Source organism: Phoenix dactylifera, chromosome 2, assembly GCF_009389715.1.
Source record: "Phoenix dactylifera cultivar Barhee BC4 chromosome 2, palm_55x_up_171113_PBpolish2nd_filt_p, whole genome shotgun sequence".
NCBI classification, from domain to species: domain Eukaryota; kingdom Viridiplantae; phylum Streptophyta; class Magnoliopsida; order Arecales; family Arecaceae; genus Phoenix; species Phoenix dactylifera.
Genome location: NC_052393.1, coordinates 10,165,538 through 10,182,507, shown reverse-complemented (window position 1 = coordinate 10,182,507; position 16,970 = coordinate 10,165,538). Strand labels below are relative to the sequence as shown.

The 16,970-nt window shown below is 43.3% G+C and overlaps 2 protein-coding genes and 1 non-coding gene across 5 annotated transcripts; 1 reads left to right on the top strand and 2 right to left on the bottom strand.

The window, feature by feature from the left end:
* Positions 1-413: 413 nt before the first annotated feature.
* Positions 414-1,496, bottom strand: LOC120107502. The gene is made up of 2 exons (XM_039120795.1): positions 1,090-1,496; positions 414-1,005 (listed from the first exon to the last, which is right to left on the bottom strand). The coding sequence occupies exons 1-2, from the start codon at positions 1,282-1,284 to the stop codon at positions 721-723; spliced, it is 480 nt and encodes a 159-aa protein (XP_038976723.1). The 5' UTR covers positions 1,285-1,496; the 3' UTR covers positions 414-720.
* Positions 1,497-8,350: 6,854 nt separating this feature from the next.
* On the bottom strand, positions 8,351-12,160 carry LOC103705136 (autophagy-related protein 8g-like). Of its 3 annotated transcripts, XM_039120804.1 has the most exons (7): positions 12,029-12,135; positions 11,876-11,957; positions 11,719-11,776; positions 11,534-11,589; positions 9,152-9,204; positions 8,767-8,885; positions 8,351-8,655 (listed from the first exon to the last, which is right to left on the bottom strand). In XM_039120804.1, the coding sequence occupies exons 3-7, from the start codon at positions 11,753-11,755 to the stop codon at positions 8,552-8,554; spliced, it is 369 nt and encodes a 122-aa protein (XP_038976732.1). In that variant the 5' UTR covers positions 11,756-11,776; positions 11,876-11,957; positions 12,029-12,135; the 3' UTR covers positions 8,351-8,551. The 3 variants fall into 3 exon arrangements, with proteins under 3 accessions (XP_038976732.1, XP_008786982.1, XP_008786981.1); XM_008788760.3 differs by lacking the exon at positions 11,876-11,957 and having other exon boundaries at positions 12,029-12,160; XM_008788759.3 differs by lacking the exon at positions 11,876-11,957 and having other exon boundaries at positions 11,719-11,784; positions 12,029-12,157.
* A 4,497-nt stretch (positions 12,161-16,657) lies between these two features.
* On the top strand, positions 16,658-16,761 carry LOC120110031. The gene has a single exon (XR_005510807.1). It is a non-coding gene; the product is annotated as a U6 spliceosomal RNA (small nuclear RNA).
* Positions 16,762-16,970: the final 209 nt, after the last annotated feature.

The window sequence follows — 16,970 nt, the reverse complement described above, 5'->3', positions numbered from 1 at the left end:
CTCACCTACAAGAACACAAGGATAGCATGGCACGTCACTCCCCCTTTTTAGTTTCCAAGCTTAATTACCCATCATATTCTTACGTTTAAACAACTAACTTAGTGTGCTACAGTTGATGAATGCACGCAACGAATGCATGCACGCATCGACCATTTGTCCTTGCCACCCTCAGTTAGGACATGGTGCGCGAGTTTCCCACCACCATTCTAATGCATTTGCGTCCTGACTACTGATACTATTCTTCCCCACGCCCATCTGAAAGTGGTAGAAGAATTTTGTGTAATTTACCTCCGATTGCGTTGTTTGTAGCAATCCAGCAAGAGAGGAAGGCATTAGAACCTCACTTCCTGCACATCCCATCACTATCGATAATCCTGAACTGAGAAATATCATTTTATGAAGAGAAAGATGTAGAGCAAAAAATTTTGCAAGATTACATTGACAAGTTGAGGCAACAGAGGGAAGATCTTCGTGTCTATCACTCGAGCAGTATCTATAGTACAACGATAAGAGAACCAGGCCATGGCAACAAGCAAAATGCATAGAGCCTGCATTCTAACTAATTTTAATGGTTGTCACATATGCTGTGAAATGGGCAGTAGAAGTTCGTGTCCAGCACTTTGTTTTCCACTATCTGCTTCTAGTTCTGGAGGTTGTATTTGAAGCAAAAGCCTAAAACCTCTAAAGAGAAGATAGGCAGAGGACAGAAAGGGATGGGCTTCAGTTGTGAGACGGGGGATGGGTTCTAGGACCCATATAATCTACATCGAACCCTGGATGCACTCTGCGCCCCTTGCGACGCACAAGCCATGAAACCTTAACCTGTGATGGGATTTGGACAGCACCTGATACTTCATCTCTCCTCGCCTCTGCGTCCTTCGTTGGAGCCTCCAAGTCCTTCGGCCTTTCCATTGTTGCACTGTTCCGACTCTCTTTCTCTGATGATGATTGAGTCTGCTTCGCTGTGGCTGAAGTCTCTTCAGCAAGCTTCACGATTGCAGCATCCTGAGAATGGAACAATTAAAAGGTTAGAAGCGATCAGAACGAGGTCAATTGCAGCAGTCTTTCCGCTAAAAGTGTTGCACCAACCTTGCTTGAGTGATGGAAAGCTCTGTTGGAATCTTTGTCATGTACACTTAGGTGACGGCCATCACTTGCACCAATAGAAAGAGAGAGTAGGAGAATGAAGAGAAGAAGAGAAGCCATGGTGGGGTTTGTTGCAAAGCTGATGTTTGGGTGGGAATTTGCTGAGAGCAGAAGAAGAGTATTTGTTGATATTAGCATTAAAGAAAGGTATGCATGAAGTTGAAGGGAAGCGTGGCAGTGTTTTTCTCCAAGGAGACACGCAGAGGGATTGGGTGATAGGAAGAGGAGAGGAGAGTGGAGGGGGAGAATGGAGATCTGGAAGGGTGGATTCCTCTGTCTACCCCTTCGACTAGTCTTCCAACGAATGGAAACGAGGGAAGAGGGACCAGAGAGGTTCCCTTATGAATGCATAAGAGTGGTAGGTTTTGAGTGGAACCAGAGATTTTTCTTAGAAAACCTTTATGTCTCTGCGGCAATACTGTGATTTAGGGAATTGGGATTAGTGTCGGCTGGAAGAGGATGCAGTTTCGGAAATGTTGTTATATAATAATCACTCTTGTACCTACCTTTAGCTTTCCTCTAGGAACTAGCAAAAGAAATTTTTTATTTGGTGTTTGGGGGTACTGTTTTTTTTTTTGACTTTTTTCTTTTTTTGGAGGGGTGCAGGGTGTTGGGTGTTTGAGAGAAAAGAGAGATGGGAAACAAAATATAATAAGAAATTGTTTGGATCAAGGGCTTTTAAATTTTATTTTTTTTTCACATCTTTTCTTTTTCTATTCATGAAGTATCACATATAATATAAGATGTAATTGAGCAAGAGAGGATACGGGTTAGTATTCATTTGAAGGCATCTGAAATATGCTATTGACTTATTTTCTTAAACATGCCCCCTCAAACCGTGCTTCTATGTCACCTTTATTCTCCTCCAATTAAAGTGCAAGTAAGTAGTACAATATGAATCATACTAGCAAACGAGATGAAATTTTTTTTTAAAAAAATATTTTTTCCTAAATAAATGTTAATATGAAACTTGTCCAAGATTACACGAATAATAATATTTATTAATTATAGGGCATAGGTCAATCAACTTTGACTCATGTACTTCACTAACTTCCAACTAAAAGCTAGCATAACGTGCCCCCACATCTCACCCTCTTCAACTTTTTTTAAAAAAATAAAACACAAAGTCCTTTTCAAATATACGAAGGCTTATAATTGTACCTGATGGGGGCGAAATGGATCGTCCAGCTTACAACTAAAAGGCTGCCCAATTCTGACCCAATAAATGCCAACACAGTCCGATCAAATCTTCAGTCCGGCCTGAAATCAGCTCGGTTTCAGATATTCACCGACTCCCCCGATCAAGTTCGGGGTACCTCTAATGATCGCCGACTCGCCCCGATGAAGTTCGGAGCGTCTGCTTCAATAGTACGCCCCGACCCTCGAGCTTGGGACGCTCTGCCGAGAATACCTTGAGATCCGGAAAGCCGAGCTACTCTTAGCACCCGTCTAGCTGACCTCGCCAAATGCATGATGCGACTTCTTAACGGGCTCGGCCTCGCCAACAACGCGCCCATGTGCGTGCCTATGCCCTTCTACATGGCCGTACATTACAACACCACCGTGCCACGCTTCGATAGCTGGCCCTCGACAGTCAAAGGACAACACCAAGACTACTTTGGCCATATCCTGCTGTGACTGTCAACGCCCTGTCGTTTTCAAGAACGGGCAATACTACACGCCACCAACCAGCCTAAGCTGTGCGCCATTCGGCTCAGGCCACGCCCCTTCATGATGAGGCCTGGCAGCGCCTCTGCCATCTGGGCCTCTCTACCGGAACTATAAATAGTCCGGTCAGGTAAATTCTAAAGAACTTTTTGGCTGGGATATCAAATTTACCCCACTCTAACTTGATCGTCGAAGGACCCTCACTTTTCGGTGAGGCTTTGTGTAGGTTCACGATCGTCGTGTAGGAGATGGCTCATATTTTCTCCTTCTAACCATCGGTGGCTTTCTCGAGTCCACCGGCGTGGTCACCCCGGCCAAATTGGAACAAAAACGGTACCATCCAAAACTCTTTTCGCAATTTCATATATTTCTTATGATCATGACATATTCTCGTTATATTGCACGGATATAATCAGTATATATATATGGTCCGGTGAATAAGATAAAATTAATAAGGAGATTGGAGATTGAGTTGGTAATGGAATAAGATCGAACGGAGGTTCGAAGGTAGAACAGAGATGGGGACAGACGTGACGACAAATAGAGTGACTTGAAGTGTGTGCGTACGTAATTAATAAACAACATGGACGGAGGCAGCATTCCTTCAACCGCACATTAACATCCGGTCCATCCCTCCAAGTACAACTGTCCATAAATTATAACGCGGACCGTATCATCGTAAATAGTCGCCACATCATCTATTATTTTTTTTTAAGATCGATGGCTCTCCTTCATCTAAATTCACGGTGGTACAGCATCCTGCAGTGGGGTGGCGTAGCACGAGAGAGAAGCGAACGCCGCATCGTTCCGCGGCCGTGAGCCCACCACATGTGCGCGCCCCTTGAGGGAGGGAAAGGGCCTCCCCGCTCCGCCACTCCGGCGCCCGCAGCTCCACTGCATGCCACGTGGACATGATATGTGGGGCCCAGAGGAGGGGAGCGGATGTGTGGGTGGAGTTGGTGGGACCATTCGGATGTCTCACCGCGGCGGGATGGCCAACGCGTTCGGAAACGACGGCGCCGGGGAGCGGACCGGAGGCGCTACCGAGATGGGGTGTCGGGATTCGAGCCGAGTAGGATTGACTCGAACGGTGCCGGGTAAAGCGCTTGCATGGGAGAGTGTGTCTCGGCGCGTAGGTCGCCTGCCTCGGCTCCGTTGTCTGGACGGAGCCATTCCTCTCTTTCTCTCTCTCTCTCTCGTCCGCATGGATTTGACTCCCACCTGGGATGAACAAACGTACGTACTCCTTCGCTCTCGCTTGGACATGTCATCAGTAGCGAATATGTTCGATGAATGTTAGATGGCCATCATTTTCCCTTTATTACATCTTTATCAAGGAATACAAAAAAGGACAAAAAAAAAAGAAGCTGAGGGGCATGTTTTTTTTTCATATTTGGTAATAAATGCGGTGTTTAAAAGGACGGCAATTGACTCCGCCGCACGCGAGAGTATAAATTTTCTGCTCGCCGTCACGCCATGGATGCAGTTACTTCAGCCCATAAAAACTGTGTGGATCGCAACGGGTTGGGGCTGTATTTGTTTTATTTTTTTTAGTACAGCAGTTGTTCATCCTAGCACGCCAGCAGAATAAAAAAAATAAAATAGCGTAGCAGTGAAGGAGCAACTATATAACATGTCCAAAATATTTTTTCCAAGTGTTAAAAAGCAAAAGAAGACAATTCAGTCTGTACCCCTGTTTGCCTTTCGGTATACATGCATGGCCTGAAAGGCGTTGCAATTTCTCGCCAGCCAACGAATGTCACAAAATAGTGGATGTCCATCTCCTGCTGTCCCTCATCCCGTATCCACTCGATCACCATGGCTGAGTCTCCTTCAAGGCAGATACTGTCAGCCCTCAAAATCTGTCTCACGTAGGTGATACCCTCCTATGCTGCCCTGAGCTCTACCCCTATAGCTGTCATTTCAAAGATGTGCCGCCCTCAGTAACAATCAACCTGGAGTCGTGATCTCTGATTACAAAACCTATACCTCTTGTGTCTCTACATGCGGACACGCTATCATCAAAGTTCACCTTGAGATGGTAGAGGGTGGGGCTCCCAAGAGATAAAGACAAATCTAGGCACTGTAACAACGAAATGGGGGTCCTAGATCTCTAGCCATCCCAGATGAGATTGCCATTGGTAGCCTTGGTAATCTTAACAACTTGAAGGAGAGCTCCATCCACCGCGGTCCTCAGGTGTGCCCTCCCATCTTCAAAGAACCAAGCATTCCTATTCAACCATATGTGATAAGCTAAGCACCGGTGATACCCCACTCAGCAGTACTCGGTCTTCGCATGGATTTCCTTAGATGGTAAAGTAGATCCTCTCCCGACTTAGTGGATCGCGACGAGGTAAATAGGCCTACCTCCAAATTTATGTTGCCCGCGGGCATCCAAGAAGAGCATGGCTAATGGACTCCTTAGTGTCAGGGCACACCTCGCACATTGAAGTAATCCTGACGCCCCTCCTGGCCAACATGCTCCTAGTCGGTAGACAACCCTATGTCACATTCCAAATGAACAAGACCACTCGAGGGTGGACACGTATCCTCCAAATCTATCCTTTGTCAATCTGCCGAATAGACTTCCCTCCCATTACTGCCTGCAAGTCTCTGGCACATACCTTAGCCCTCCCTATGGAAGCCCAGACTAGTTGGTCTATCGCCTCCTTATTAGGTATCGGCATTGCCAGGATCCTCTTAGCCAACTGCTCTCTGAATGTGTCCCGAATCAACATCTTGTTTCACCTGCTCTCTTTAGGGATGATCAGGTCACTGACTCTACATTCTACTGGCCTTGCCGAATCAATCATCATCGGCACCCGACAGAGCGGTTGCTCGGACACCCAGCTGTCCTCTAGAACATCAATGGACTATCCATCACCAATAGCTCATCTGATCGCCGTTAGCACCATCGATGTATAGGCACAGATCTCCCTCCAAATGAAGGAGCGGTGATGCCCTGCCTGAAATCAGCCACCGCCGTGTGAACTCCGTACTTGGCCCATAGCAGGGCGCTCCACAGGCTGTCTGGTTCTAGGATATATCTGGCTATGTGTCTTGTCACCAGCACCTCCCACCTCGCCGCCAATGAGTGTTCCCCCAGTCTGCCCTATCTGACCAACTAACAAACCACCTCCCATGCCACCAGGTGAATGTCTCCTCTGCCCTCACGCCTACCCTAGATAAAGTTCCTGAATAGCTGCTCTAAGGATCTCAAAAGCGACAACGACACAATGGTGTTCGATAGCAAGTAAACCGGTATCAAAGTAAGAACCAACTGTACCAAGGTCACTCTGCCCATCATAGAAAGAGCATCCATATGCCATCCCTCGAGCCTCTATCTAACACTCCACTCGATATTGGAGCAGTCCTTGTAACGAAGGCGGCGGCTCATGATGGGAACTCCTATATATCTCATAGTACCCTCTTGCGCGCCCGCTCTTAGGATTTTCTTAATGAAGACCTTCACTTGTGGCTTGATTTTTTGGACTAAAGCGAATGGCAGACTTGGCCAAGTTAACTCGTCGACTGGAGGCTGCACATTTATCTTCAAGGATCCTCTGTATCACCGTCAGCACTTCCCTTGTCGTCTGAACCAGAAGCATGCAATCATCGGAGAATAGAAGGTCCGAGATTTGAACTGACCCCGGCACCGGCCTATAGGCCTCCAAGGCTTGGGTCTCAGCAGCTTGTCAAAGGGCTCTGGTCAGTGCATCCGCACACAAGATGAAGAGCAATGGAGAGAAAGGGCCTCTCTGCCGAAGTCCAACAAAGGACTCGAAAAACAGTGCATCTTTTGGATTCACCTCCCTTCATGTAAATTCGCCTTTGGATCACCGGCCGATTGCTTTGAGACATGTAAAGACGGGTGAATGACAGATTTTGAGTGTATTAAGAGCTGTGCGGTGGATGATCCAATAGTGGGTTCATATGAAGAAAGGTGAATTCTCCTTCCACATAAAAGATGCAACTCTTATATGAATTATGAGACAATTAGAACATATATTCAGGATCGTAGTCCCAAGTTCGGAGTTCAAGAATAATATTCAAAATCCAAATAAATTTAAAAAATCATCAAATGTTTTTAAAAAATAATAAATTTTAAAAATAAAATTTTAAAATAAGCATGGAAAGAGATAAAAGTAACAAATGATAGTAGAAAAGCATCATGCTAGCAGCTATATATAGTATTATTGATTTGTAACAAAAAAAATTTTAAAATCGTAAAGTTGGTATATAATTCAAGGATAATTGGATAGTTTTGGATGGATTCATCTACCAAAGATAATATGGAAAGTCACTTGATCAAGAAAAATCGAGAATAATTCAAATTTTCTAGTTATTTGTAGAATATTGTAACTATGCTTCGGATTTTTTTTTTTTTTAAATACCAGTTTAATCAAGGGGTAAAGTTCGTTGATGCTTGCACAAAAAAAGAGTAAAAATCTAAGCTTCCGAGAGGAGGGCAATCTCATGCCACCATTTCTGCACAACCCAGTACTTGCACGTTTTATATCAAAAGAAAAGGTCAGCATTTTTACCCATCAAGAGTTCATTTTCCTACATCAAATGCAATCAATGTGTAATTCTTTTTAATCCAAAATGGACTAGACAGGTTTTACGTTTATAGGGAAAGCAATAGATAACGTGGCCATTCATAGGCATTGCTAGATGGAATCCGAGATTTAGGAGGCAAGTATGGTATTTGTGCTTGGTACCATCGGCTGCACATCAAGCGCCTGGGCAGAACTAAAAAAGATTGAATCGCCTAGACAAAGCTGAAAAGAAGATTTTGAAGTCAATCCGGTTGACTATAAAATCTTGGTTCGAATGGTACAATATCTTGCCACTTTAAGCAAGCAAGAGGCAAGGTTTCGATTACAAAAGGCTCATCTCGACCCCCGATTATACTAAATCACAGTCTGATTTGGATTGGGGTGGGAGGGGTGTGGTGCAGCGTCTTAAAAAACAGAAAAAAATAAATAAATATCCACGTTGTTCCCTACTAAGTTGAACTGAAGCCAAATGTGCCATATACAGTCTAAGCCCAAAGGTCGCCAACTGGGCTATTTGTTTTTAGCCCATAAACACTTTCTACTTTTCTTTTAGCCGGACGTTATGGAACGACGGTGATTTATGTGGGTAGTCGAATTGCACCAATCCATCAAACATCATGTTTCCTCTCAGGTTAGTTTCATATTCATCGCTTGAGCAAAATATCATTAGTGGAATTACAACCATCCAACAAATACCATCTTTCATTTTCACTCGGTTTCGCATCCATTGCATGCACAAAATGCGGTCGGTAGCCTGAGCGCCACGACAAACGCTGTGAAAACATTTCTTCGACAGTTCAAATGCGGAGGACCGTCGATTATTGAGTTTCCTTCTTTCGTTAGACTAAAGCGTTCCGTGGTTGTCCAGGGATAAAAAAAAAATAACCACGCATGCAGGCTTTAGATACTCTGCGTGTTGCTCGTAGATTTCTTGCTACTCCAATACTCCAAAGATTTGAACCTCATGAGCACACAAATAGAACCAAGCAGAAAAACAGTCCATTAAGAACAGTTATTATTTAAGCGACCTTCTGGAGAGAACCACACCACATGAAACCTATACAGAAGCAAGACTGTACATCTTATCACTGGTGAAAGTTCCGCATAGAACCACAATGCTATTAACAGAAACTAAAAAACAAAAAAAAAAGTTATGCAGATGACATCGAGTGATAAAACTAATGCATATTTTGACCCCCGAAAGTGTTTTCTCCACTGTAGATGAAGTAGAGAAACCCATCTTCATCCTTCTTGTCCTCGTATAATTTGGACATTAAAGCACCTGGAACAACCGATACAAGAATAAGTTTCACTGCTTGATGTGAATGGTGAACTAGATGAATTATTTACCAAAAAAAAGGATGAATTAAAAAGCTGGGGTATGCTTAAGTACCAGTAGGTGGAAGAACATTATCCACGAACATAAAGATGGCCTTCTCTGCACTCAGATCGATTCTCTTGCGAATAACATAGGCAAACTGCCCAAGTGTCAAGTCTGATGGGACCAAATACCTGCATTCATTTTTATGTGCATGTGAATATTCACACTTTTCAGAACTTGACAACAAATCTGAAATATTCATTTAACTAGGACAAGACAGAGAAAATAATTTCTCGGATGCAAATGGTATAGTGAATGAAGATAGTGCTATTTGCTGCTAAATCTCTACAATCTGGTTTGAGTAGCTGGCAAATTGCTCAAGTACACAAGGGACATCATAAGTTTGGAATGTTGAATAGCTGACTAAAGAATACCATTAATTATGAAAGATGCTTACTTTTTCTTGTCAATGTTAGGTATATCACTCCTTGCTGCCTTCTCTACGATCACCTATTAAAATGAAGAGTCAGTACCACAATCACAATAAAAATATGTAGATTAGAAACTTCAGAACTGCATGAAAGAAACAAATGCAAGAAGCAACCAGGAGTTAGATGGTCAAACTAGCAAAAATCAACAATTTTATGTTGCAGTACCTTTGACAGACTTAAGTTACCACACCCTCATCAAAAGCAGAGTCAGCTTTTTAACCAACATTTAAAAAGCATAAAGTAAGCCTGAACACTTGCATCATCTGTCTTAAACCAGAACAATGTATAGCACAACAATAATGATTAACAAATATATATAAGGTCTTTCAAATGACTTTCTACAAATCAGAATAATTTCGCTCCACTACGGAACCTCCATGACAAGTAAAGGAAACAATTCCTTTGACATACTGAACCCTTCATTCATTATTTGTTAAATAAAGCATTCGCCCAATAATACTCACCTCTGCTATGCTCAAGTTCATGTACTGTCTTCACTGACCAAAGTTCTAGACTTCTCACCAGGTTAGTCCGCTTTCTCAGATCACCTAGAAGCTTGAAACTTAAACTATTCACCAAATGAAACCGGATTCATCAACAAACTCTGTCAGTTCCTAAACCCCTAAGCCAGTAGCTCCTATTATTTTAAGAAAATTAATGTGGTGTGCAAACTCCTGTATGCTGGGTGCTCATGCACCATAACTAATCCCATCCAAGGATTTAACTACAGTACCTGTACATGTGTGGAGACACTGGTTCTCTCTTGAATCGTTCTGCACCAACCATCACCAACCATACCGATTGTGTACCAACAATCCATACTGACCGTATCAATACCTGTACAGGTGTGGGGACACTGGTTCTCTCTTGAATCGGTCTGCACCAACCATCACCAACCATACCGATTGTGTACCAACAATCCATACTGACCATATCAATAGTCAGAGATTTTATAGGCCTGAAGCAATGATGGGTTTATATTTGTAAAAGCCTCAAGTTCATGCTGAACCTTAGTCCTCTCATGAACAGCTATGAGTCTGAACCATTTTATATACAAAGATCAGCATGATCAGGGAACCAGCATGTTAAATTATTCGAGATTTATAAAAAAATTCTGGTATTTGTGATTCTGCAGAGACTCTATATGACATTATGATCAAAAGCTTTCAAAACCAGGTTGTGTTCCAAATCAGGTTAGCTAGGTGCCTAGGTCCTTTTACATGAGACTAGAATGCCTATATAAAGAGAAAAAATTTGGACATTACCTAACTCTGAAGGCAGCATCCCAGGAATCCTATGAAATAGAGGAGGGGCACCCCATTGCAATGATTCTAAACATTTAAAAGCGGACGGTTTCAGTTTGGTTCACATCTGTGAACCTAATACAGTACAGGCTTGCAGCATTTCAATACTTAGCAAAGTTGAAAGGAAAAAAAAAAGCTTATAAAATGAGAGATAGCACTTGAGTAATTGACTTGGTATCATATTGAGAAACTTAACTTAGTTCTGTCCTACGAACTCTCTTAAAAATACTGTACCTCTCTTAAAAGGCGATAGACCATTCGATATTAAAAGGTTTTAACCTGTCAACTTTAGAAAGTTAAATAACCTTAACAGTAAAAGAGTTGAATTCTAAGCTCTCCATGTTTTTTGTCCATGCAGAAATATGACTCAGGTTACTTAAGCTGTTCAGTTCAGAAAACCACCACTTATATGGGTTTTCAGTGACGAAGCCTGAAAGCCTTCTAAACTTCCTGCCTTGATGAATTTGTATCAATATGCCCTACATGACGATGAGAAGGAATGCCAATTACCATGGCAAGGCTTAGCTCACTGGTTTGAGTCCAAGCAGGTAGAATGACATTTCTAGATCCATGTAATGTTTTGAGGATGAGAGAGTGAACCTTATCAAAATATGTCTGAACCCTAATAAATCAAGATCCGACCTAAACAAACTATAAGAAGTATCTAATCCAACAAAAGACCTAAATTAAGTAAAAGGTCAAACTTTAATTACATGGCCGGAAACATAAATTGGTTTAAGGAAATTGCACCAGACTGGGGTAAGCTTAAAACTAAAATCAAATTATAAAAGATCAGACCAATCAGGAAGGGCACATGCTCAACTCAAAGCAAAAACCCACAATCTTTCAGGTTCCAACCTTATGAACTAGAAGATAAATCAATTCTATTCAACAAAAAACGTTTCTCCAGGATAACAGATAACAAAATTTCAGGTCCTTTCGATTAACATAAACTTGCTCATCGAACCAAACCAGAAATATAAGCATCGCAAATTAAACAAAGAAATTACGGGAAAAAAACTCAGGAAAATCAATAATATTCACCGGAACCCTATCTGAATACTTCTGCCTGATCCTCGCTGCCTCAGCCTTTCTCTTAGCTGCAAACAGAAACCAGAGAATCCAGAGAAAAAACATATGCAATTATGCGTCATATAAAGCAAACGAGAACCCCCCCAAAAAAACAGAGGCTCAGCATAGACATAAAAAATACTGAAACGAATGATCACCGAAGTCATGCTGCTCCTTGAAAGAAGTATTCGCCATCTCTCTTGCGATAACCGACTCCTACGCCCCTCCAAGAACAAAATAATAAAGTATAGTATTTACAAAAATAAAAACCTTAAACAAGACTACAGGCCAGAAGAAGCGAACCAAAAACCAAACCTATTTAAGGAAAACGATTCCGGAAGAAGAACAAACTTCTGAGATTAGATTTATAGCTTGCGAGATAAGGCAAATTAAATAACTAAGAAAGAATTCCAATCAATCGATCGATCAAGAAGTGCAAGAAAAGAAATCAGAAGAAGTTGTTTTTACCCTGATGAAAAAGAAAAGAACCCTAGAAAGCAACAAGATGAAGAGAGAGAGCTCGCGTGGAGTAGGTGGTCAGAGAGATTGGACCCAAGGCAATACAAAGATGGATAAGTATAATATATATATATATATATATATATATATATATATATATATATATATATATATATATATATATATATATATATATATATATATATATATATATATATATATATATATATATATATATATATATATATATATATATATATATATATAACAAGGGAGGAAGAACTTGTTCTCCAAGCCTTGAGTCCCCAAAAAACCGAGATAGATTGGGACGAACTTCTTGTTGCAAGACTTGCTTTCCGTCTCTACTTTCGCTACTGTTCTGTTGCGGGACTCGTTGACGAGGACTACTGATTCGGCTCCGAATCGCCCTCTGATGCGGATTGGCGCCAGAGAGCGCGGGATGAGAATCCAACGGCCCGCCTGAATCGCCCCCTCAGATGCCATTCATTGGGGCCGTTGGATCGGAATTACTGGTCTTGGGCACGTGACGGAAAGCAATCTATGGCTGTGATTGCTTTCTAGGGCAATCCTCTAGTTATCTCATTTTTTATATTTATTTAGAAATGGAGGTGTATCAAGAGGTTACACGTCCCTAGATAGAATGCCTATCTCATCTCCGATCTGTTCCTCTCTTGAGAAAGCGCTTAGGGCTTCTGCTCTAATCCTTGTGCAGCCTATCGACCCTTTTATCAAATACCTTTGGTGCATCACGATGGAAGACCAAGTAGGCGGTAGATCGGCGGGATCCTCTAGTGAGGGAGGTCACCCTCTCTCCCAACTGGGGGAAGGTGAAGATCGGATGTGGGCAAAAATGGTGCAGGGCTGCCCGAGGCAACCTGCTTGGATGAGTCATAGAATCACGGAGGCGGAATTAGAGAACCTCTAAAAGTACTTCACCGAAGTGCTTGAACCGCCGAAGGAGCAGATCAAGTCCTCTCGGCAGTCCTAGGAGAAGTTGGCGGTGATAGCTCGGAGTTTGGGCTGAAGAATCCCGGCCAAATGGGTCGCTAGGGAGTTGAAAGCCTGAGGAAAGCTGCAGTACAATGTCGAGGCTTTCTCATTGCTAGAGGACTACTGTCTTCTAGTTCTAGTCAGTGGAGGACCGGGACGCAGCATTACTAGGTGGCCCTTGGCTCATCGCCGACTAGTGTTGTACTTGCTTTTTACAAATGACTGTCCTTGCTAAGTCAGGCTTCGGTGCGGACGACCTTACTTTTCCTGAGGATCCTTGAGGGGTACTGCTTGGTGTTGGGCTAGAATGTGAACCTTCGCAAGTCTGCCATCCTATTCAACTCAAAGGCAGAGCCTTAGGTCAAATATGCCATCGGGGATTGTCTGGGGATCACAGAGCATATCGGACCATGGAGCTACCTTAATGGGCCTATATCTGGGTAGAGGCTCCGTCATACGAAGTGTGGGGCGGTGGAGAAGCGGATTCATGATTGACTGGAGGGTGGCAGTGTAGATCTATGTCCATGATGGGTAGGATGACTCTGGTCAGGTCGGTACTGTGCTCTATGCAGATTTACCTAATATATAACATTGTCTTGCCAAGAGCCCTTCTTCTCAACCTAGAGCATAGGTTCATAAAATTCCTATAGGTGTCATACAATGGTGGGGGAGGGGTGCGCCTTATTGCATGGGACATCGTGTGCTAGCCTCTTAGCGACGGGGGATTGGGCATTAGCCCCTGAAAACGAGGAGCGAGGTAATGATGGCCAAACATGCTGCAAGATTCGTTCTTGATTCGGAGTGCCTATGGAGCTCTATGATGAGAGCCAAGTATGGCCTGTGGAGTGGTGATGCAGAGATCCGAGTTAGTTGGAAATATTCCTACTTGTGGAAGGCAATATGCTCCCATGCCCCAAAGGGGATGACTAGTGTCTGATGGTTGATTGGAGATGGTCGGTCTGTGGAAGTGATGGAGGATGTCTGGTTAGCGGATCTTCCCTTGAGCTGATGGCCTGCTACGGATAGTTTAGAGGCTATGGCGGGCCTGTGCGTACGAGACTTACTCCACCATGAGGAGAAGAGATGGAACAATGAGCTGGTCACCCACCTTTTTGGAGGGAAGTTAGCCGAGTTGATCCTTTTCCTTCCGATCCCAGTTCATGACTACCCTGACATGCAGGTCTGGAGGTCTTCATGTTTCCCAAAGGTGAGGGCGAAGGACCTCTATGGATTGGCTAGTGGACGGCCTACCAAGATCAGTACTTGGATATGGAAACTGGGGGTCCACCCCAGGGTCGGCCTCTTCATTTGGAAGATGGCTTGGGGTCACTTGCCCATCAGAAGTGTGCTAAGTGGTCGGGGCTTCAACATGCCCCCGACCTACCCTTTTGGTGCTTTAGAGGAGGAGTCAGTGGATCATGCCTTGTTCCAATGCTAAAAGGCGACGCATATGTGGAGCCTTGCCTACATCTCCAAGTTTCCTCTCCATTTGACAGCTCCTATCCATAGCTTCCTGGAGTTCCTCCAGGGGAGTTTTAATAGAGAGTCTTCCAGTAGCATGGTATCAGGGCTGCTTACATTATCTATCGCATCTGGCTTTCAGGAATGCCCAACTCTTCGAGAGCATGACATATGCTACGAGGTTTGTAGTGGAGATGGCTATGGTGCAGGTTTCAGAGATTTTAGATCCCCCCCCCCCACCGAGAGTGACTGAGATCGCTTAGGATATCTGGGGCTTCCCTTTTGCTCATGCAACAGTCCGGGTGGTTTATATCACTTGGGAGCCTCTACTCCTGAGTTTTTTCAAGGTCAACTTTAATGCCAGTGTGATGGGTGGTGGCAGCAGAGGCGGCATGGGTTTCATGATCCAGGGGCCAAACTCCAGATTGATCGTTGTAGGTGGATCACTGATCTTCGACGCCTCAGTTCCGGTAGCTGAGCTGAGAGCAGCTTGGGCCGACATCACCTATGTGAGGCAAATTTTGAGAGTTGATCACTTAATGATCGAAAGTGACCCAGCAATAATGATTGGTTGTATTTGCAGTCAGATTGAGGGGGGTGCTTCCCATTCGCTCTTGCTTGACACCCAAAAAAGCATGAGCGGATTTGCATCTTGGGTTGCTAGGTATGCCCACTATGAGGTGAATAGCATGGCAGATCAGTGGCTTTATTTGTGGCGGAGTACTCGGGAGTTTCTCTAACCATTCCTACTGCACTTAATGATATTTTGTTTTCCGACTTTATTAGATATATTCACGCTAGGCATGTATGATCCATTTGCTTTATCAAAAAAATGTCTATCTTCATCATAGAATGCCCATCTTTCGTCTGAGTTCTGCTAGAAGGAAAGAAACCAAAAACTAAAATTTATATTTTTTTTTATCATACGAATGATAGAAACATTTCAATCAATAATCCACTTTAGATCCTGCGAGCTTAGTTTATGAATCAAATCCTGCCCTTTTTTCTTAGATAAGTAAGCTGTGGATCGTTCCTTACTTTAGCTGGTCGACAAACTGAATTGCACTCGATCTGAATCCTAACTCGAGGAAGGGTCCGCTTGTGCTTCTATCTTGGATCAAGGGAATCAGTAATCGAAAAAAAAAAGAAAGGAAAACTATGTGCATAGCTCGTAGCATAACCAACTTTTTTGTTTTTCTTGAGAATACTAACAAATCAACCATGGCATATGCTGCAGCCAAGCGAAAATGGAATTTAAGATTTGTGTAAAACAATTGATGGAAGCTAGATAGTCTTTGCTTCCACTTGAGTTTCATACCAAACCTGAACTATGCACCACAAATCACAAAACCACTATGGTACATGCAGTCTTTTAACAAACGTTCAGTATTTAGAGGACCAACTTGTGAAGACAATTCATTCATCGCATCAGATTTCTCAACGAGCTTATAAGTTGACTTGCAAAAGCAGCTTCGAAACTATATATAGCACATATACGAGCACCGTGATCTCAAGAGAATCTCCGCCTTTAGAGCCCTTTGCCGCCCGCCCGCCCGCCCACGCACCCTGCCGGCCTGCCCCCGGCGATTATTGCCTTCTAAGATGGAGGGGACGGAACAATCCCACACACCGGGCAGGCGCGACACCGTGGGCTCTCCCCTCTTGCCCTTCTTCTCCCCTCGTTCCTTCTCTGCATTTTTCTTTCCACTCTATATCCCGCCACGTCCAACAAAGTTTTTTCCAAACACGTCCTAGGTTTTAACAAGATATTAAAAGAACAAGATGTTAATAGGTGCTCCTACCATCAACATCTCGGGTCCCCTGTAATTGTCGTCCTAAGCCAGAGAGCAGAAGCTTTTGAACTCTGTAATTCCTTTACCGCGAGTGTTTCCTTTTTCTTTTCCCCTCTTTCTTTTTCTCTCGAGGGTTCTGCTCTTGATACATGAACTGAAGACAGTTGTTAAGGTCACGTTCAAGGTTCACCGCATGTAATCTTCTCCTCGATGCAGCACAGAGCAGAACGACATGGTTTCTGACTACTAAAGAACCAAACACACTTTCAAACTCCATATTCACAGTAGATGCCGGTGCAATGAAAATCAATAAATGGGTTTTTAATTGCAGGTTTTATTTCGTTCCCACCACTTAAACGGTACCTACTAAAGCATCTCGTCGGTGACAGCTGATAAAATTGGATCGATATAGAAAAGATTAGCATTGGAGCCGGAACAAGGATGACCCACACAAAGTAGTACCTCAAGCAAATTAGTTGATAGGCATTGGAAAACCCCCATAAAACCAAAGAAATAATTGAATCCCTTCCATTGTCCTCATGGTGAAAAGGCAACGGTTCTGTACCTAGCTGGCGGCATCTTGCACTCCTGCTGATGTGCCTGGCCTGCTTGCTTTCAGCCCGCATGGACCACACGTTTCTCTAATCTTTCTAGTCAATTACATCAACTAAGACAGTCATAACAGA